This window comes from Lissotriton vulgaris, chromosome 10 (genome assembly GCF_964263255.1).
Source record: "Lissotriton vulgaris chromosome 10, aLisVul1.2, whole genome shotgun sequence".
NCBI lineage: Eukaryota > Metazoa > Chordata > Amphibia > Caudata > Salamandridae > Lissotriton > Lissotriton vulgaris.
This window is the reverse complement of record NC_141698.1, coordinates 1019931641-1019952621: the sequence shown is the minus strand read 5'-3', so window position 1 is coordinate 1019952621 and position 20981 is coordinate 1019931641. Positions and strand designations below refer to the sequence as shown.

Sequence of the window (20981 nt, the reverse complement as noted above, 5' to 3'; positions counted from 1 at the left end):
AGACAGAGGGAGACAGACAAAGGGGGGGAGACAGACAGAGGGAGGGAGACAGACAGAGGGAGATAGACAGAGGGAGGGAGACAGACAGAGGGAGGGAGACAGACAGAGGGAGACAGACAGAGGGAGGGAGACAGAGGGAGACAGACAGAGGGAGGGAGACAGACAGACAGAGGGAGGGAGACAGAAAGACAAAGGGAGATAGACTGAGGGAGGGAGGGAGACAGACAGAGGGAGGGAGGGAGTAAGACGGAGGGAGGGAGGGAGACAGAGGGAGGGAGAGAGGGAGACAGAGGGAGGGAGAGAGGGAGACAGAGGGAGGGAGGGAGACAGAGGGAGGCAGAGGGATAGAGGGAGACAGACAGAGGGAGGGAGACAGAGGGAGAGAGGGAGACAGACAGAGGGAGACAGACAGAGGAAGACAGACAGACAGACATAGACAGACAGAGGGAGACAGACAGACAGAGGGAGACAGACAGACAGAGGGAGGGAGACAGACAGAGGGATGGAGACGGACAGACAGAGGGGGGGAGACAGACAGAGGGCAGACGGAGGGAGGGAGACAGAGGGAAATGGACAGTGGGACACAGATAGAGGGAGACGGAGGGAGACGGAGAGAGGGAAGGAAAGAGAGGGAGGGAGACAGAGAGAGAAAGAGAAGTAAGACAGAGAGAGACAGAGGGAGAGAGACAGAGGGAGACAGAGAGAGAGAGAAGGAGAGAGCGAGAGAGAGATAGAAGGAGGGAGACAGAGAGAGGGAGGGAGAGAGAGAGAGAGAAAGAGAGATGTGTGTGTATGCTGGTCTGTTGGATCAGTGGATGAACGCGCCAGCTGCAGGGACCTGTGTTCAACTTCATGGTCACAGTTTTTTTCTTTCTAGCCCCTTTCCCCTCCCCCACTGACCCCGCCTCCACCGGTGCGGCCCTCGGCCACAAACAATACTGTAAATTTGACCCCCGAGAGAAAGTTTGTGAGTACCCATGCTCAACACGAACCGAAGGTTTCTCAACGTGAGCGATAGCACAATCTGCGATTGCCCGCATTGAGAAATCTCTCAGGGAAGTGGTCTAGCATTGGATTTTCCTCACTCGTGCTAACCAACTTACCGTTGGCGAGCGCGAGCGAGGAAAAAACTCCACTCTGCTACACCCAAGCTTAGTTCCAAGACAAGATTCTGTCATGTGCTGCAGCAAAATGACTCAGCCAATCTTTGGTTCTGGAAGTGCGACTTATGTTGTCCAGTCGGTAGATTGAGTAGGCCAGACAGCATGCCAACTGCTGCTGACAGTTCACTGTAGCCAGTCTTGAACACTTCCAGTGTTCACATCAGGGCCGGACTGGCTGTAGTGGACACAGTGGGCCGGTAGGGTGGGGGATGGTTTTTGACCCATCGGGGCAGGTTTTGTTACTGGGGGATGGTTTTGCAACAGTGCTGGGATATCAGCCCCCTGTAACAAAAGGGGCAGTGGTGCTTAACACTTGCACTCACCACGGCCAGCGCTTCTCAGTAGCACCCATCTCCCCCCAACTCCCCCCTCCCCCGGGGGACAGTCGAGTGGAATTGCCAGGGCTGGTTTCTGTTCCCTGATCGGCCGTGGAGCACATACGTGCATCAGCGTCATCTGTGCAGCAGACAGCGTCTGAGCAGGATTAACCCTGGTGGAAGACATCTACCCACATCAGAGCAGAAGATTATAGCTGATGTTCACAGCTTTTCCATCAAGTTAATAAATACACAGGCATTAACAGAAGAATGCATCATGACATGTGTATGGTACTTCCTTATCACCCACTCCAGGCATCCACTCTACTGTGAGTGATTGACATGATGATGGTGCTTTACCTGCAGGGGCCGGGTAAGTGACTGGCACAGGAAGACGCATTTCACACTCTGGGGGATCACTGCATTACCAACATGAATGTCAGTTTTGAGTAGCAGACTCCAGGCTTTGTGAGCAGACCCCTGGCACTGTGAGCAGAACCCTGGCACCATGAGCAGACCCCTGGCACTATGAGCTGACCCCTAGCACTATGAGCAGACCCAAAGCACTATGAGCAGACCCCTGGCACTGTGAGCAGACCCCCTGGCACTATGAGCAGACCCCTGGCACTGTGAGCAGACCCCTGCCGCTCTGAGCAGACCCCTGGCGCTGTGAGCAGACGATTGGTACTGTGAGCATACACCTGGTGCTGTGAGCAGACTGCTGGGGCTGTGAGCAGACACCTGGCACTGTGAGCAGACACCTGGCACGTTGAGCAGCATCCTAATGTCTCGCACAGCTGAGCAGACCCGGAGACAGGCTAGCGCCTTGATCATCATATTAGCAACACTCAGCGTTATGTAATTGGGAAAACTTTGGCATATTTGAGAAAAACTTAGATTTGTATTGGAAGAAGCTTGGCATGTGATGGCAGAGCCCTGGTATATTAGAGATTCATTTGTAATAGAATTTTAAGGGGATATTAACTGGCAGAGGAGCAGTGGTAAATATTCAAACTTGGTGTCATTTAGAAAGGATTTTCTAAAGGTCTTTTTCCAGAGAACATATTTTATCAGGTACATGCTGCTTCTCCCATGGCACAGACTACTTTGCCTGTTATGTGTCTGGGGTTATGTAAAAGCCCGGTTGAGATCTGGTGTTCGATTGTAACTAGAATTGCAGTTTCATTTGTACATACATATATGCTCAGATTTAGAAGCATACAGAAGAGGAGCTATATATCTGAGCGCGCGCACACGCCCTCTTGACATCACCGTCACTATCATCTAAGTCCATCCGGCATCCTAGGAAGCCAGGGTAGGGCTCGCGGACACTTCGACGCAGTCTGGGATGTCTCCTGGGGTTTCCCACAGGCCACTCCCCCACCTTTGTTCTTTTCTCCAGTATACGGACTGCAGGAATTTCCAAGAGGTCTTCCGGGTCTTTCCCAGACGGTGATGCCAGGCCCAGCCCCGCCCCTTTTAGTGATGTCACTCAACATAGGGCTTTTTTGGGGAGATCACTTCCCCTTAAGCGTATTTTGCCGCTGACCGCGTGACCCGCAGGGGAGTATGGACGGGGCAGCGCTTTAGTCCCACCCGGCCAGCGAGCTACTTATCGGCGCCCCTCCCTGCGTCCACCTCGCACGGGCCCAAGGGGAGGGCTCACCTGGGGAGGAGGGGCACCCCTCAGTACTTATAACGCTGCAGCCAAGGCTCGGCCTCTCTCTCCTTCCTGGATTTTCCCGCGGCTCTGCTCTGTTGTCGGCTCGCGTCGTCGGATCTTCGGTAACACACGAGGTATGTGCTTCCAACTTGCTTCCCCCCGGACTCGTCCCTGGGCATGACCAGGTTGTACGGGGCCCAGTGGTATCGGCCACGGGGGGGGAGGGGGGGTAGTGGTGGCGGGCCACGAGCTGGGCAGACAATCGCGGGTATGGGGGGACTAGCTTGCAGTGCCGCACGGGCCATGCCGCACCTTTTAAATTTCATTTCGCAAGGGATCGGGTTAGTCCCTCCAGGCTTGCGTGGGAAATGGCGGGGTTTAGTGTGGGCTATTGGTGGTGCACGGTCACGGGCTCACACGCGGTCGGCAGGAGAGGCGAGTGCCATTGTCCCGCTGTGTGGGGAGGAACATTAGGCATATTTGCCAATAGCCCCGATTCCGCCGGGAGAATCCAGGTTTATGTAGCCGAAAGTTCTTTAGGTTATTTGTCCCGCATCAAACCGCCTCTGTTCCTCTAAAAGTTAATAGGGAAAATACATCCCCTCAATGTTTCCAATGTCTTCCGCTTTCCTGGGCTAAAATTTTGTACCAGCATCAAACCGCCTCTGTCCTCTTAAAAGTTAATAGGGAAAATACATCCGTCACAGTTAGTGTCAATACTTGAATGTTTATGCGTGTCTATAAATTACTACTGTAGCGTATTGCATTGATTTATTTTGTGAAACAATTTTCATTTGCAATCTTCCCCCTTCCGCGTCTGAGAACTGAATATGCCTAGGCGTCATTGTAACTATGGGCGACCACGTGTTTAGGTCTCAGTTCATGCTGTTGTATAGTAAACTTCATTCTTTGCCTGTACCAGTGAGCGATTTTGTAATGCGTGATCGTTTTAAACTAATTACTGTATCGCTGTTAACACTCGTACTGGTGTTTTGTTACAGTCGCGCAATAACTCAGGCTCCACACTTATTTATATACATGGTGCCCATTACTGAAGGCACCACGAAATGTAGAATTCCCCCCCTTAGGCAATCTCGCCCCTTAGGCAATCTCGCCGTGACTTTGTTATCCAACAGTTTGCACCTAAGTTAGCGATGTTCGATTAGCGAGGGGACTGGGTTGGCGCCATAATTCGCCGCCATTATCAGTCCTTTGTTCCAAGCCCTTCGTTATGCGCTCTGTGGTGAGCGCCATCTGTTTACTTCCGGGCTCGTCACACGCGTGGAGGCGGGGAAACACCAGCCAGCGCGCAGGGTAGGGTACAGCGGTCATTCTCTCTGCTGCGGTCGGCGGCAGATATCTTATCTACTGCAGCGGTTTTCCGAGTTAATACGTGATGACTTCTTTTTCGGAGGAAGTCGGGTTTCTGCGGTCTGTCCTGCTTTTATTAAATGACACTGTTTCTTTTCTGGTGAGGCACAGCAGTCCTCTACCCGGCATTTAATTTATCATGGACTTGTTAGGAACTGTTAGGATCTAGGATATGTAGAGGCTTTTTTCTCAGCGCAATAAATTGATGTTAACACATTTTACAACTAACTCATATTCCATTCCCAAATTAAATAGGGAAAACAATTGTAAAGAGGCGGTGAGTTGCCATTGGTAGTTACCCTTACTAAGGCTGTCTTTTCCAGGGGGACCGGTAGGCGCCAAGTTCAGTGTGACCGCATCTGAGGCCACGGGTGCCGGCACGTTTTCGGTCCCCGCCTCGCCGGGGGCGACTTCGCTGTATCCTTAATCGACATGCGCGATACATTCCTCACATTTAAGTTAACTAACCGGTTGGTAAACCTTTCAGTGAAAAGCATAAATGCTCCAATAATCTAAGACAATTCTAGGCACTCGTCTGACTCTGGAGACCATTACGCTGGCTGATACTGAACAGCGTGGGTCACATGATCACGACCCGGAAGGTTCCCGCCCCCAGAGAAACTCCCCGCGTCAGTAGTGAGCTGTCTGATTCACAATGTCAATAAAGTTGCAAGTGCTGCTTTCAGACAGTAATGTTAACGATATGATATAAACCTACAATATGTATGTGTGTATGTATATATATATCACAATCGGAGCTGAATTAATTTAAGGTGCTCTCGAATGTGGTGATCTAGGAGGACGAGGTACAATCAAGTAAAGTAGCTGCCTTGGATCCACAATTTGGTCAAGTGGGGAAGTTGGAAATGCAATCATAAGCATATTGCAACGATGAGAACACTTCCACGAAACGCATGAGTGTTAATGTCACATTTCAGAGGTTTTGAACAATGACACTGTTCGGTATGTAGGCGAGGCATATCTGCGCCACATTTTGTAGTGTTTTGGTATTCAATTGTATACGCGAACTATCATTCACAACTGCAGCACCAGCTTAAAACGTCCGTTGTGCACAGGGTGAAGCTGCAGACACAGATAAAGCACAAATGCAGTGAACACAAAAAAGTAATTTGGTGTTGTGTTTCAGGTCGCACCCGGGAACACTTTGGAAGGACTGGCAGCCGCGAAAGATTAACAAGTATATCAGCAGGTAATTACATGGGTGCGGGTTCTGCGGAAGGGCTGGTTGTGAGTAATGGAGTATGCACCGGTAGCACAGCAAATTAGGGTTGCCAGGTAGGCTCAGCAAGGAGTAGCGCAACCTCACGTGTTTTCTCACCCGTAGGAACCCGCAAGGGTAGAAGCCACCGTGATGGGCACTCGCGGCGCCGTGCTACCACAAGAAGGGCTGTGGGCAGAATTTTTGGCAGTCGCACAGGCAAAGGGGCCAACATGGGCCCAGGGCTTCATCGAGGCGCGTAGGCAAGAGGACGCTGGGCGAACTAGTGCCCCAACCCCCGAGGACGCGGCGAGTCCCTCAGGTGAAGCGACGCGAAGGTCCACTCGGAAGCGAAAGCACACACGCAAGGAATTCCCGGCCGAGCCATTGCGAAAGGAATCCCAGTCGACGTCATCGCCCCCCGCGGCGAGGCCCGCCGAATTGACTGTGATACCTACTGTGGTGCCGTGGGTCTAACAGACTTGGCCCAAATGGGTAAGGCCATGGACGAAATGTTGGGATTAATGAGTAGCAGACTCCAGGATTTGTGAGCAGACCCCTGGCACTTTGAGCAGACCCCTGGCACTGTGAGCAGACCCCTGGCACCATGAGCAGACCCCTGGCACTATGAGCTGACCTCTAGCACTATGAGCAGACCCAAAGCACTATGAGCAGACCCCTGGCACTGTGAGCAGACCCCCTGGCACTATGAGCCGGCCCCTGGCACTGTGAGCAGACCCCTGCCGCTCTGAGCAGACCCCTGGCACTGTGAGAAGACCCTTGGTACTGTGAGCATACACCTGGTGCTGTGAGCAGACACCTGGCGCTGTGAGCATACACCTGGCGCTGTGAGCATACATCTGGCGCTGTGAGCAGGCACCTGGCACTGTGAGCATACACCTGGCGCTGTGAGCAGACACCTGGCGCTGTGAGCAGACCCCTGGCACTGTGAGCAGGCCAATGGCACTGCAAGCAGACCCCTGGTACTGTGAGCACACCCCTGGAACTGTGAGCAGACCGCTGGCGCTGTGAGCAGACACCTGGCATATTGAGCAGCATCCTAATGTCTTGCACAGCTGAGCAGCCCCGGGGACAAGCTAGCGCCTTGATCATCATATTAGCAACACTCAGCGTTATGTAATTGGGAAAACTTTGGCATATTTGAGCAAAACTTACATTTGTATTGGAAGAAGCTTGGCATGTGATGGCAGAGCCCTGGTATATTAGAGATTCATTTGTAATAGAATTTTAAGGGGCTATTAACTGGCAGAGGAGCAGTGGTAAATATTCAAACTTGGTGTCATTTAGAAAGGATTTTCTAAAGGTCTTTTTCCAGAGGACATATTTTATCAGGTACATGCTGCTTCTCCCATGGCACAGACTACTTTGCCTGTTATGTGTCTGGGGTTCAGATCTGGTGTTCGATTGTAACTAGAATTGCAATTTCATTTGTACATACATATATGCTCAGGTTTAGAAGCATACAGAAGAGGAGCTATATATCTGAGCGCGCGCACACGCCCTCTTGACATCACCGTCACTATCATCTAAGTCCATCCGCCAGCCTAGGAAGCCAGGGGAGGGCTCGCGGACACTTCGACGCAATCTGGGATGCCTCCTGGGGTTTCCCACAGGCCCCTCCCCCACCTTTGTTCTTTTCTCCAGTGTATGGACTGCAGGAATTTCCAAGAGGTCTTCCTGGTCTTTCCCAGAGAGTGATGCCAGGCCCAGCCCCGCCCTTTTAGTGATGTTAAGTGTATTTAACCCCTGGCTGGAGAGAGACACAACACCTGCCAGCACTAGAGGCCCAACCCGCCCCCTCCTGTCAGCACCCGAGAGAGAGCGAAGGGCTGTCCCAGGACAGGGACAGAAAAGACCCTCCGGGTGGGCAGAGAACACCTATCTCCAAAGACAGCGACTGATTGAAGACTGACTGCAGAGACAGAGGAGACCTCCCCAGAGACTGACGCCACAGAGACAGAGCAGACACCAGGGCACAGGATGCTTCAAGGCGCCTTCCAGGTGAGCCCCTGCTACATATATCGGGGGTCGCAGCTGTAACGGCTGTATTTGTATATTTTGTAATAGTTTGGGACGCATCGTTTGTTTCCATTTGGTTGAACGCCTGTCTCTAGATCTCGAAATTCAATTTGTTTTTATAGAGAGATTTATTTTAAAATAGAGCAGAGAGGGCATTTACTTATTAAAAGATGTACATGGTAATAATACTCCTTTCACACGTTTATTCGTCTTTTATTTCACCTAAGCATTCTTGTAATTTTATAATATTTTTTATACTCATACTTTTTTTTTTAAATTTCCGTTTTTAAATATACGTTGATTAATAAAAGGGTCGCACCTTTTATTCTTACCTCATCACGTGACAACGACGGGTCAGGGGCCAAGGAATACTCACAGACCCGCAATGGCACACAGGATCCCAAATGGAAATCCAACCAACAGCCACAGCAGCGCGTGTGTGGATGGAAGATCATACGCAGAAACAACGAAACCCAAGCAGGACAGCCCAGCGCCACCTACCGCCCCAGCATCATCTACCACCCCAGCACCAGCGACCACCCCAGCACCATCCTGTGAGCTAGGCTCAGCCATCAACTGGCAGGAACTCATCGCGAAGATTGCAAAAACAGTCGCAGACATGAACATCCACCCAATGGTGACAATGGTGGCGAGCCTTATCGCCGGACTTTTCCAGGGCGAAGAAAACACCAGCAATGGCAGCAAAATCTAAAAGAAACTCTCTCTTCGTGATGTGGAATGCTAATGGCATTCAGAAGAAAACTGCAGAACTCCTGCACCTGATGGAAACCATGGACATGGATATAGCGCTTATTTCCGAGACCCACCTCCAAGGAAGCCAGAAGCTCAACATAGCAAACCACAGGGTATACCGCACAGATCGCACCACCGGAGCCAAGGGCGGAGGAACAGCGGTGATAGTCAGCACAAAAGTGAAGCACCACGAGATCTCTCTACCACCAGTCGGGAGCATTGAAGCAACTGGCATACAGATCCAGACATCTGCAGGCCCGCTGCGGCTGATCGCTGCCTACTCACCCCCAGGCAAGCTAGCCCCAAAGGACCTGGATGCTTTATTGGACCCCAGCATCCCAACACTAATTGGAGGAGACCTCAATGCTAAGCACAAATGCTGGAACTCTCGGACGGGAAACAGCAAAGGACACGCCCTACTCGCCCACTCAAAGAAGGAGGACTTCGTAGTGGCCGGCCCGACTCAACCAACACACTATCCAGGATCTGCACTGCATAAACCGGATGTTCTGGACATTGTGGTCATGAAGAATCTCTCCCAGTCTATGGAGCTTGAAACCCTAACAGCACTGACATCCGACCACAACCCAGTGTTGATCACAGTTGGAGACATACTTGAAGACCAGCAACAGGGCACCAGGCACAACTTCAAGAAGGCGGACTGGTGCCTATAAAAGAGATGCCTGGAGGAGACACTGGTCCCTGGTCCCCTACGCAGCATCGAAGACATTGACCAGGCAGTCCACCACCTCACAGCCTCAATCCACACAGCTATTGCGCGCAGCACTCCAGAGCAGAAACTCCAACGATGCTCTATCTACGATCTCCCAAAGGGCATCAAACAGTCAATAGCTGAGAAGAACAGAGCCCGCAGAGAGTGGCAGAGGAACCGCACCCCCGACCTGCTGAAGAAGTATAATGAGCTGACAAGGCAGCTGAAGGTACAAATAAGCCAGCACAGAGGAGAAAAATGGGAAGCAGCTACAGCTAACCTAAAGGACTCAGACAACTCTCTCTGGAGAATGACCCGACGCCTGACTGGAAAGAAGGAACCAAACCCACCGATCCAAGGGAAGACTCACCTGGCATGCAGCAACAGGGATAAGGCTGAGGTCTTCGCTGACACGCTGGAGGAATCCTTCAGGCCCAACCAGGCAGGCAAACTGGCAACAGAAGTTGAGCAAGAGGTCGCCATGCATCACCAGGAGCACCCACCGGAAACAGAAACTGCACACATTGAGGAATGCTCAATGGGCGAATTACTGGCCCTGGCAAAAACACTGAAAAACGGCAAGGCACCAGGGAAGGACGGAATAGTCAACCAAGCCATCAAGATGCTCCCAGATAACGCAGTGGATCACCTTGCTGAGATATTTAACGCGTGCATGCAGCACCAGTATTTCCCAAACGCCTGGAAAGAAGCAAGAGTTGTCGTATTCCCCAAGGCTGGGAAACCACTGCGAGACCCTGCAAACTACCGCCCCATAAGTCTGCTATCTGGCCTATCAAAACTCTTCGAAAAAGTTATCCTTGCCCGTCTCGTTGACTTCGCGACAAGCAACAACCTACTTGCCAAAGAACAGTTTGGGTTCCGGAAAGACCACTCAACCAATCACCAACTCCTCAGAGTGGTGGACATCATCAGCCACGGATTCAACATCAACAAGTCTACTGGAGTAGTCTTTCTGGATGTAGCCAAAGCATTTGACCGAATATGGCATGAGGGTCTGCTCTACAAACTTATCAAGCTCAAGTTTCCCAGCTACCTGGTCAAGTTGCTGACCAGCTACCTGACAAAACGGACCTTTCACGTGGCGGTGCGAGAAGACTGTTCATCACCGCGCCCAATTCTAGCTGGAGTGCCTCAGGGTTCAATCCTAGGACCATTCCTCTTCAACATATTCACAAACGACATACCCACTGACCTAAAGAAGACTGATCTTGCCCTTTACGCGGATGATGTTGCAGTCATCTCCCAATCCTTCAGCGACAAAGAAGTGGCGAAGAACCTGGAGGCATCGCTTTGCAGACTCTCCGAATGGTACAGCGACTGGCAGATCACCCTGAACACAAGCAAAACCACAGCAACCTTATTTACCAGGAAGCTGAACAGGAAACACCCGCAGATCCTCCTCAATGGGGATGAGGTCAAGTGGGAAAACAGCAGCTCCTACCTGGGGGTGACTCTGGACTCTAAACTCAGCTGGAGAAACCACATAGAGAAGACCTGCCAGAAAGCAGCATCCAAACTGGCTGCATTATACCCACTCCTGAAGTCTAAGTCGATGCCCATGCAGAGCAAGGTGCGAGTAATCACCGCAATAATTCGACCAACTATGACATACGCTTCACCAGTTTGGAGTGGCTGCCGCCCACAGCTGCGGAAGGACCTACAAATACTTCAGAGCAAGGCCTTACGGATTGCAGCAGGTGCCCCCATGTTCACACGAACAGCAGACCTCCACAGAGACCTAGGCATCGAGATGCTGGACGACCATCTCCTCAAACTCAACAGGACATTCTACAAAGGACTGGATCAAAAAGAAAACCCACTGATCCGGAAACTTGCAGATATCGCTATAAACCCATTTGACCGCTATCCGCGTCCCATTGAAGCGCTAACCTTGCGAACCTGAAACAGCAACGCAGCATCCAAAAACTCATTACTGCCTGAAGGCAAACGCCGGCAGATACGCAAAACTCACCGCTGCCCTGATGGCATAACAGCCTCGGCAAGCACCTAAAACCCGCTCACTGCCGGCTGGCATTATAGCCGCGGCAGGCACTCAAACCTCAACACTAACAGAAGGATCTACACGGACAAAGACGAGACTCTCGAAGGAAACATGCTGACAATTCTGCAAACACTACTGACCGCTACCCGCGGCCCATCACTGAGCTGACCATGTGATGCAACCTCAACTGTGACAAAGCGTCACACACCAATAAGACAACCTAAACAGCGACTACAAAATTCCAAACGAATATGGAGTAATGAGGCTATTGCCTCGGTATCCAAAAACTCACCACTGTCAGAAGGTATCTGACAGGAGAAGACAAGAATCAGGCAAGACACAACACCTGCCAGCACTAGAGGCCCAACCCGCCCCCTCCTGTCAGCACCCGAGAGAGAGCGAAGGGCTGTCCCAGGACAGGGACAGAAAAGACCCTCCGGGTGGACAGAGAACACCTATCTCCAAAGACAGCGACTGATTGAAGACTGACTGCAGAGACAGAGGAGACCTCCCCAGAGACTGACGCCACAGAGACAGAGCAGACACCAGGGCACAGGATGCTTCAAGGCGCCTTCCAGGTGAGCCCCTGCTACATATATCGGGGGTCGCAGCTGTAACGGCTGTATTTGTATATTTTGCAAAAGTTTGGGACGCGTCGTTTGTTTCCATTTGGTTGAACGCCTGTCTCTAGATCTCGAAATTCAATTTGTTTTTATAGAGAGATTTATTTTAAAATAGAGCAGAGATGGCATTTACTTATTAAAAGATGTACATAGTAGGAATACTCCTTTCACACGTTTATTCGTCTTTTATTTCACCTAAGCATTCTTGTAATTTTATAATATTTTTTATACTCATACTTTTTAAAAAAAAATTCCGTTTTTAAATATACGTTGATTAATAAAAGGGTCGCACCTTTTATTCTTACCTCATCACGTGTTTACTATCGTCTGCTCGGAGTCCATTAGTCACATGTGTTTCTGTGCTGTTCATGCTACGAATGTGCATGTCTACCGTGAACATAACAGGAGCATCTTAGGTAATTAAGGTCTGTTGTAGAAGGAGTTTGGGACTGGATTGTAAGTGCTTCTTTCACAATGTGTAATAATGCACGTTACACAACGTTTTCAATTAGCCAGAGTCTTTAGAGGCAGCCCTGAGGGGATTTTTTTTAAATAACACAACTTTAGCCGATCAGAAGTCTGTGCCAATAGATATATGGGGTCATAGGTGACATGAATGTGCTATTTGGTAAACGCTGGTGGTACACTGTGCCCTAGGGAACATTGTCCATTTCACGCCCGTGACAGGAGTAAGATGATCAGTTTCATACTGTGCCAACTGATATCATGTCCACACTGTTCCCGTGCCAACATCTCACCAGAGTCCCTGCACCAGAACAGAGACCACCTCAAGTGCAGATATGATGCGGCAAGGTGTTGGCATCACCTCCCAGCGTGCTGACGTCATAGGCGAGAAGACGGGCATCCTTTGTCCAAGTGCTGCAACCAGATGTATGCCAACTTAAGGTGTTAGCATTATATCCCAGTATCGTTCCTAAAGGGCCGGGTACTTTCATTACATGTCAGGGTGCTGACTTCATTTGCCAGGGTGTTGGCATAATTTATCAGAGTGCTGACATCACATGTGTGTCCAGATGCTGGCATCATATGCCAGGGTGGTGCCTATAAATCCCAGGTGCTGTTTAATGCGTTAGCGGCGCTGTTTACATGGACCAGGTTTGATCCTTGAGACAGAGTGGCTACGGTGCCAGCCTGCAGTTAATGTGCAAGTCTAGGGCTGTTTATAAACCAGGCTTTACCTGCTGATATGCCAGGCAGTGACGTCTTATGTGTCATGCTGGGAGAGGGCATGTGCCCTCCTAGGATTGCTTATCTGCAAAGCTGGGACTGCCCATGGGTCAGGCTGAAGTTTCTCATTTACCAGTCTTGGACTTCAGCTTGACAGACTGGAGCCTTTAACAGGGACCACCCTCAAACCTCTCCTCTGTTATTTATCCTTCTCTGTCCTCTTTCCCCTTTCGCCCTCGTTGCCCTCTGCTCTGCTCTTCTAGCCCTTTACTCTCCTTTCCATGTTCTGATTCACTGCAACAACTCAGCTAATGTTACTCTCTCTTTCTTCTTCCAGAAGCCACAGGCCATCCTCAGGGTGTCTAGACGGGTGCACACAGCGGCGGTGGAAGGTAAGTGTCTCTGCACTAACAGCCCCTGGTATGAGGTCTCTCTGTATTTTGTGCCCAGTAACTAGTTCTGAAGTTACTCCCCTTGGTCTGAGACCTCTCTCTATGTCCTGGGTCCTGTTACTGGTTCTGGTGTCACACCCCCTGGTCTAAGACCTCTCTCTATGTCCTGGGTCCAGTTACTGGTGCTGGTGTCACTCCCCCTGGTCTGAGACCTCTTTCTATGTCCTGGGTCCAGTTACTGGTTCTGGTGTCACTCCCACTGGCATGAGACCTCTCTATACGTCCTAGGTCCAGTTACTGGTTCTGGTGTCACTCCCCCTGGTCTGAGACCTCTTTCTATGTCCTGGGTCCAGTTACTGGTTCTGATGTCACTCCCCCTGGTCTGAGACCTCTCTCTATGTCCTGGGTCCAGTTACTGGTGCTGGTGTCACTCCCCATGGTCTGAGACCTCTTTCTATGTCCTGGGTCCTGTTACTGGTTCTGGTGTCACTCCCACTGGCATGAGACCTCTCTATATGTCCTCGGTCCAGTTACTGGTTCTGGTGTCACTCCCCCTGGTCTGAGACCTCTTTCTATGTCCTGGGTCCAGTTACTGGTTCTGATGTCACTCCCCCTGGTCTGAGACCTCTCTCTATGTCATGGGTCCAGTTACTGGTTCTGGTGTCACTCCCCCTTCTCTGAGACCTCTTTCTATGCCCTGGGCCCAGTTACTGGTTCTGGTATCACTCCCCCTGATCTGAGACCTCTCTCTATGTCCTGGGTCCAGGTACTGGTTCTGGTGTCACTCCCCTTGGTCTGAGACCTCTCTCTATGTCCTGGGTCCTGTTACTGGTTCTGGTGTCACTCCCCCTGGTCTGAGACCTCTCTTTATGTCCTAGGTCCAGTTACTGGTTCTGGTGTCACTCCCCCTGCTCTGAGACCTCTCTCTATGTCCTGGGTCCAATTACTGGTTCTGGTGTCACCCCCTCTGGTCTAAGACCTCCCTCTATGTCCTGGGTCCAGTTACTGGATCTGGTGTCACTCCCACTGGCATGAGACCTCTCTATATGTCCTGGGTCCTGTTACTGGTTCTGGTGTCACTCCCACTGGCATGAGACCTCTCTATATGTCCTCGGTCCAGTTACTGGTTCTGGTGTCACTCCCACTGGCATGAGACCTCTCTCTATGTCCTGGGTCCAGTTACTGGTTCTGGTGTCACTCCCCCTTCTCTGAGACCTCTTTCTATGCCCTGGGCCCAGTTACTGGTTCTGGTATCACTCCCCTTGATCTGAGACCTCTCTCTATGTCCTGGGTCCAGGTACTGGTTCTGGTGTCACTCCCCTTGGTCTGAGACCTCTCTCTATGGCCTGGGTCCTGTTACTGGTTCTGGTGTCACTCCCCCTGATCTGAGACCTCTCTCTATGGCCTGGGTCCTGTTACTGGTTCTGGTGTCACTCCCCCTGATCTGAGACCTCTCTCTATGTCCTGGGTCCAGTTACTGGTTCTGGTGTCACTCCCACTGGCATGATACCTCTCTATATGTCCTGGGTCCTGTTACTGGTTCTGGTGTCACTCCCACTGGCATGAGACCTCTCTATATGTCCTCGGTCCAGTTACTGGTTCTGGTGTCACTCCCACTGGCATGAGACCTCTCTCTATGTCCTGGGTCCAGTTACTGGTTCTGGTGTCACTCCCCCTTCTCTGAGACCTCTTTCTATGCCCTGGGCCCAGTTACTGGTTCTGGTATCACTCCCCTTGATCTGAGACCTCTCTCTATGTCCTGGGTCCAGGTACTGGTTCTGGTGTCACTCCCCTTGGTCTGAGACCTCTCTCTATGGCCTGGGTCCTGTTACTGGTTCTGGTGTCACTCCCCCTGATCTGAGACCTCTCTCTATGTCCTGGGTCCAATTACTGGTTCTGGTGTCACCCCCTCTGGTCTGATACCTCACCTTTTGTCCTGGGTCCAGTTACTGGTTCTGGTGTCACCCCCCCCGGTCTGATACCCCTCTTTTTGTCCTGGGTCCAGTTACTGGTTCTGGTGTCACTCCCCCTGGTATGAGACCTCTCTCTATGTCATGGGTCCAGTTACTGGTTCTGGTGTCACTCCCTCTGGTCTGGGACCTCTCTCTATGTCTTGGGTCCAGCTACAGGTTCTGGTGTCACTCCCCCTGGTATGAGACCTCTCTCTATGTCTTGGGTCCAGTTACTGGTTCTGGTGTCACTCTCCCTGCTCTGATGCCACTCTGTATCAATTGGGCCCAGTACCAGGTTCTGGTGTCACTCACCTTGACATGCGTCCCTAATGCCATGGGTCCAGTTACTGGTTCTGGTGTCACTCATCCTGACATGTGTCCCTTATGCCATGGTTCCAGTTATTGGTTCTGGCGTCACTCCCCCTGGTCTGAGACCTCTCTATATATCCTGGGTCCAGTTACTGGTTCTGGTGTCACTCACCCTGACTTGTGTCTCTAATGCCATGGTTCCAGTTACTGGTTCTGGTGTCACTCCCCCTGGTCTGGGACCTCTCTCTATATCCTGGACCCAGTTACTGGTTCTGGTGTCACTCACCCTGAGTTGGGTCCCAAATTCCATGGTTCCAGTTGCTGGTTCTGGTGCTGCTCACACTGGCTTGAGTCTTCTATGTGTCTACACTCCAATGGTCCTGAGTAATGTTTGTCCCATATACACATGATCTGGTTCTGGTCCGGATCAGCTGGACTCTTTTCTCATGCCAACCCAGAGTGCCAGTAGTTCTGATCCTGTCTCTTCTCCTCATCCAGCGCTGGAGGGGAGGCCCCTGGAGAAGGCGGTCACCAGCAGCTTTGCTTCCTTCATACATGGAGTCCAGGCAGATCACCTGTCCCAAGCGGTGCGGCACCGAAGCAAGCGTATGATCCTGGACAGCATCGGGGCTGGACTGGTAGGAAGCACGACCCATGTGTTCAACATCGCCCTGGGATACTGCCAGGTAAGAGAGACATGGAACACACCAAGCAGCACACCATGCAACACACATCCATAAAAAACTCTTAAAGAGCAACAGTGTGGCCATCACCCTGGGATACTGCCAGGCAAGAGGTGACATGGAGCACATCAGGCAACACACCTTGCAACACACATCCATTAAAATCCCTTCTAGGACAACAGTGTGCACTATCTCCATGTAATCCTGCCAGGTAGGAGGAGACATGGAAGACACCATAGACCACACCATGCAACACACGTCCATAAAAACACTTAAAGGCCAATAGTGTGGTCATCGCCCTGGGATACTGCCAGGCACGAGGAGACATGGTGCACATAAGGCAACACACCTTGCAACAAACATCCATTAAAATCCCTACTAGGACAACATTGTGCACTATCTCCCTGTAATCCTGCCAGGTAGGAGGAGACATGGAAAACACCATAGACCACACTATGCAACACACAGCCATTAAAAAACCCTTTTTAGACCAAGAGTGTGACCATCTTCCTGTGATGCTGCCATGTAGGTGGCAACAAGTGCCGCACATGAAATACACCACAGAACTCTAAAGCAACAATCATCCATCAAACCCCTCCAGACCTCTGCTGATCACCATCTCCCTGTGATCCAGCCTTAGACATGGGCAACAACAAGCACACCCACTATTCACCACCCAGCCATTAAAAACCGCCAATGCCATAATCTCCTCGGGAGCTCATGTTTTAAAGGGAGGCGGGGTCCAAACCAGAAAGCGCCCTATGAAGTACATGTCCACTAAAACCCCATATATCAGAAGACGGGACCATCTCCCAGCGGTCCTCTCTGGTAAAGTGAGTCTGGGATTAAAACAAACACTAGAACCTGCAACACACCACCATTAAACCATACTACCAGGACCCAGAAAGTTAGCATGGTCTTGATATACTCGAAAGGTAAAGGCAATTTCGACTAAAAAAGCAACGTCTCATGAATCAAACCATCCCTTAATCAGAACCTCTTCAGACTTTCGTTGTTCAGTATCACCAAGAGATTTTAGATGCTTATCGGAGTCTTAGATCTAACCAAGCGTCACACCCTGGACTCTCACCCCTTAAATAACCCTCTAGACCAACAGTGTGACCAACTACCTGAAATAATAGGTAAGAAGATAGAAAGACCAAGTCATAAAATCCACCTTGAGTTTTCTCAAATCACACCCTAGGCTCCGTGTATATGTTAAGCAGTTAATATCTCAAGACACTGGCAGGATAGGGAGAATCACCAAGGGTAAGCAGCCAAACATGAGGACCTCTGACCTCCTACACAGCTGTCCTTCAGGAACACTACTCCTGCTCATGGAGATCCCTGGCTTGCTCCATTCTTTCTCCTACTAGACCCCTCCAGGTATGAGATGTACCATCCTGTGTTTAGTGTTGAGTTACCCATCCTCTCACAAGCTACCTTCTTCCCCCGCTAGGTGTCTAGGAGCTCTGTTCATTCATAACTTTATTCTCTCTCCAACAGGACATGTTCTCCTTGTCTGCGATCAGCTCCGTGTACGGAAGGAAAAGAATGAGACTCCCTCCCACGTTGGCTGCCTATGTCAATGGAGTGGCGGTAAGGAATTTGATAGCTGCTTATCAATGTATCCATCAATCGTAGACTAGGTGCGATGAGTTCATGAGACTTTTACTCCTCCAGAGTTCAATCTTGTCTGTTTCCACTTCTGTAAAGAGTCTGCATTGGGCAGTGGTGCAGTCACAGCATTTTAAAATATAGATCCTCCATGTCTGTAATTTGTTTCCATAGGTTAACGACACTCTCTCTCTGGTTACCATCACTTCCTGGTCCTCTTCTTTAAGGACCTCCTAACCCTCTTCTCCTCTTCTACAGACTCACTCCATGGACTTCGATGACACATGGCACCCTGCCACTCACCCCTCGGGCGCTGTGCTGCCGGCTCTCATGGCTGCTTCCCAGATGCTCCCTGTGGGCTCACGACCCAGTGGCTCAGACTTCCTGTTGGCATTCAACGTGGGCATTGAGGTGCAAGGAAGACTCATGCGTTTCTCCAATGAAGCCACCAAAATCCCCAAGAGGTATGTGTGATGCCCACAAAGGACATAAATACTCCATGACCAACACAGACTGCCCTCAGGGGCTGCAGTATCTCAAGACCATGGTTGTGATGCTCAAAGAGGGTAGAAATAGCTCTTGTGTTATGAGTGAGATCCCTAGAGGGAGTAATGTTGTGGTCTGTGCCTGATGTGCACAGAGGGCAGAAATATCCCAAAGAAGAGCCTGTGATGCAAACAGAATCATGTATGTGGATAGCACACAATGTAAATATGGTAAAGATTATTTTTCTGTTCACTGTAACTGGATTATATATTTATATTAAGTGCTTGATTAGATCTTAGCAGATTGTCAATGCCTCCTCACACTGCATGAAGGCATTAATGGTACATGTCTGATATGTTATTAGCATATTTCTTTAGTTTAAAGTTATTATTAGTACTACCCGTGCAAACTATCTTGTTATTATCCTTATTCCATATCTGACACTGTTCTTTGTATCTCCAATCAGATTCCACCCACCATCTGTTGTTGGCACCATGGGCAGTGCTGCTGCCACAGCGAAACTTCTTTCATTGAATGCAGACCAGTGTGCCCATGCTCTGGCGATCGCTGCCTCTCTGGCAGGGGCACCTATGGCCAATGCAGCGACTCTTGCTAAGCCTCTCCATATTGGCAAAGCCACCCGCCTTGGGATGGAAGCAGCACTCTTAGCTGCCCGCGGGATGGAAGCCAACCCACTCATCTTGGACGATGTGCCCGGCTGCTCAGGGTTCAGTGCTTTCTATGGTGACTACCAGCCCTCGCCCCTGGCAGTGCCAGATCAAGATTACAGCTTCCTCTTGGAGAAACAAGACATCGCCTTCAAGAGGTTCCCAGCTCACCTGGGCATGCACTGGGTCGCAGACGCTGCCATCTCAGTCAGAAACCGAGTCATCAATATAATGGGCTCCTTCAACCCCGCTGCCATCCGCTCTATTCTTCTGAGGGTCCCAGTCTCCAAGTACATCAACAGACCCTTCCCAGAGTCTGAGCACCAGGCCCGACACTCCTTCCAGTTCAACGCCTGCACAGCCCTCCTGGATGGCAAGGTAGGCATCTCTTCCTTCAGTGAGGACAGCCTCAGGAGACCTGACCTCATCAACCTGCTGAAGAAGGTGGTGGTGGAACACCCAGAGGACAATGTGGCTAACTTCGACAAGATGTACGGAGAAGTAGCGCTGCTCCTGGACAGCGGAGAGATCGTGATGGGCAGATGTGACACCTTCTATGGACACTGGAGGAAGCCCCTCAGCCAAGAATCACTCCATGAGAAATTCTGCTCCAATGCTAGCCATGTGCTCCACCAAGACCAGGCGGAAGCCATTATTGAAGTGGTGGAGGAGATCGAGAGCCTGGCAGACAGCTCACACCTGGCATTCTCTCTGCAGTAAAGGTGCAGACAACTCACACCTGACATCATCTATGCGATAACGGTGCTGACAGCTCACACCTGGTATCCTCCCTGCACTAAAAGTGTTCAATCAAAACACATCCCTCCCACAGACTTAAAATCACCTACCTGGTACACTCATCTTTAACATAAGTTGTTTTATACAACATTGAAAATCACCTCAAGGAGAGGAACATTATCTAAACATTGTATAAATTAATGAGTGAAATTCATGTACTCTCCTCTCATGAAAAGTGCTGTCATATCTCACAGTACAAAAAGGTCCCCTTTGACCATTACAAATAAGAAGCATCTGGCTGGCCAGAAACTATAAGACTGAGATTCCCAGAACCTCATCAGTACTTTGCAAGGACTAAAATGTTATATTTTATTTATTGGTATTTAATATTTGTTTATTGTTAGAAATGAGCCCTGATCTCACTGAAATATCATGTCTGCGTCACAATGAATGATTCGCCCCGGGAGCCAAAGAAAGGGTCAGCTGGATCTTCAATTTTATCGCTGTTCTCAATTCTCTGAGTCCTGCTCTATCACGTGTACTTTATCAAACACACAGGACAAATTATGTCAATGCAAGGAATTTCTATACCAGCCCCTCATGTTTTGTCAGTGAAACATATTTTGTGCTGTCTGTTGTTATTTATTTATGTTTGAATAAACTCCCTGTATTTATTGTACAATGGTTGTCATTTTTTATATAAAAATAAGCTGACATTTTAGATACTGACTCACAAGTGAGCAATTGCTTGGTTCAGGGAGAATGGAGCCTCCCACACAAACTCTCATTTTCAGCTGTTCCTCAGCATGCTGTCCCCCTTGCTAGAGTTTAACAACCTGTACCAAAAAAGCTTCCCTGTTGTAAGAAGCTTCCCTCACATGCACAACTACTCAAATATCAGCTGAATATACACACCTGAACAAGTACTTAAGATTGATCAGGTCATGGCACAAACTTCAAATGTTAACATTCTTCAGCTGTTGTCATCCAGTTTGCACCACTGTGGTCGTTCCCCGTTCTCACAATCTGCCACATACGCTGGAAAGCAGAGCATACTGGAAAGT

General features: G+C 50.1%; 1 protein-coding gene across 1 annotated transcript; it reads left to right on the top strand.

Annotated features, from left to right (window-relative positions):
• The first annotated feature begins 9548 nt into the window (after positions 1–9548).
• On the top strand, positions 9549–19899 carry LOC147689233 (cis-aconitate decarboxylase-like). The gene is made up of 6 exons (XM_086939901.1): positions 9549–9797; positions 13410–13464; positions 16224–16411; positions 17915–18007; positions 18284–18489; positions 18978–19899. Exons 1-6 carry the CDS (start codon positions 9549–9551, stop codon positions 19897–19899), a joined length of 1713 nt encoding a protein of 570 aa, XP_086796027.1.
• The last annotated feature ends 1082 nt before the right edge of the window (positions 19900–20981 follow it).

Coding starts and splice junctions, on each gene's coding strand:
- LOC147689233 (XM_086939901.1), top strand. CDS start 9,549: ATGACCCGACGCCTGACTGGAAAGAAGGAACCAAACCCACCGATCCAA. Junction 13,465..16,223: donor GCACACAGCGGCGGTGGAAG/GTAAGTGTCTCT, acceptor CTCCTCATCCAG/CGCTGGAGGGGAGGCCCCTG. Junction 18,490..18,977: donor GCCACCAAAATCCCCAAGAG/GTATGTGTGATG, acceptor ATCTCCAATCAG/ATTCCACCCACCATCTGTTG.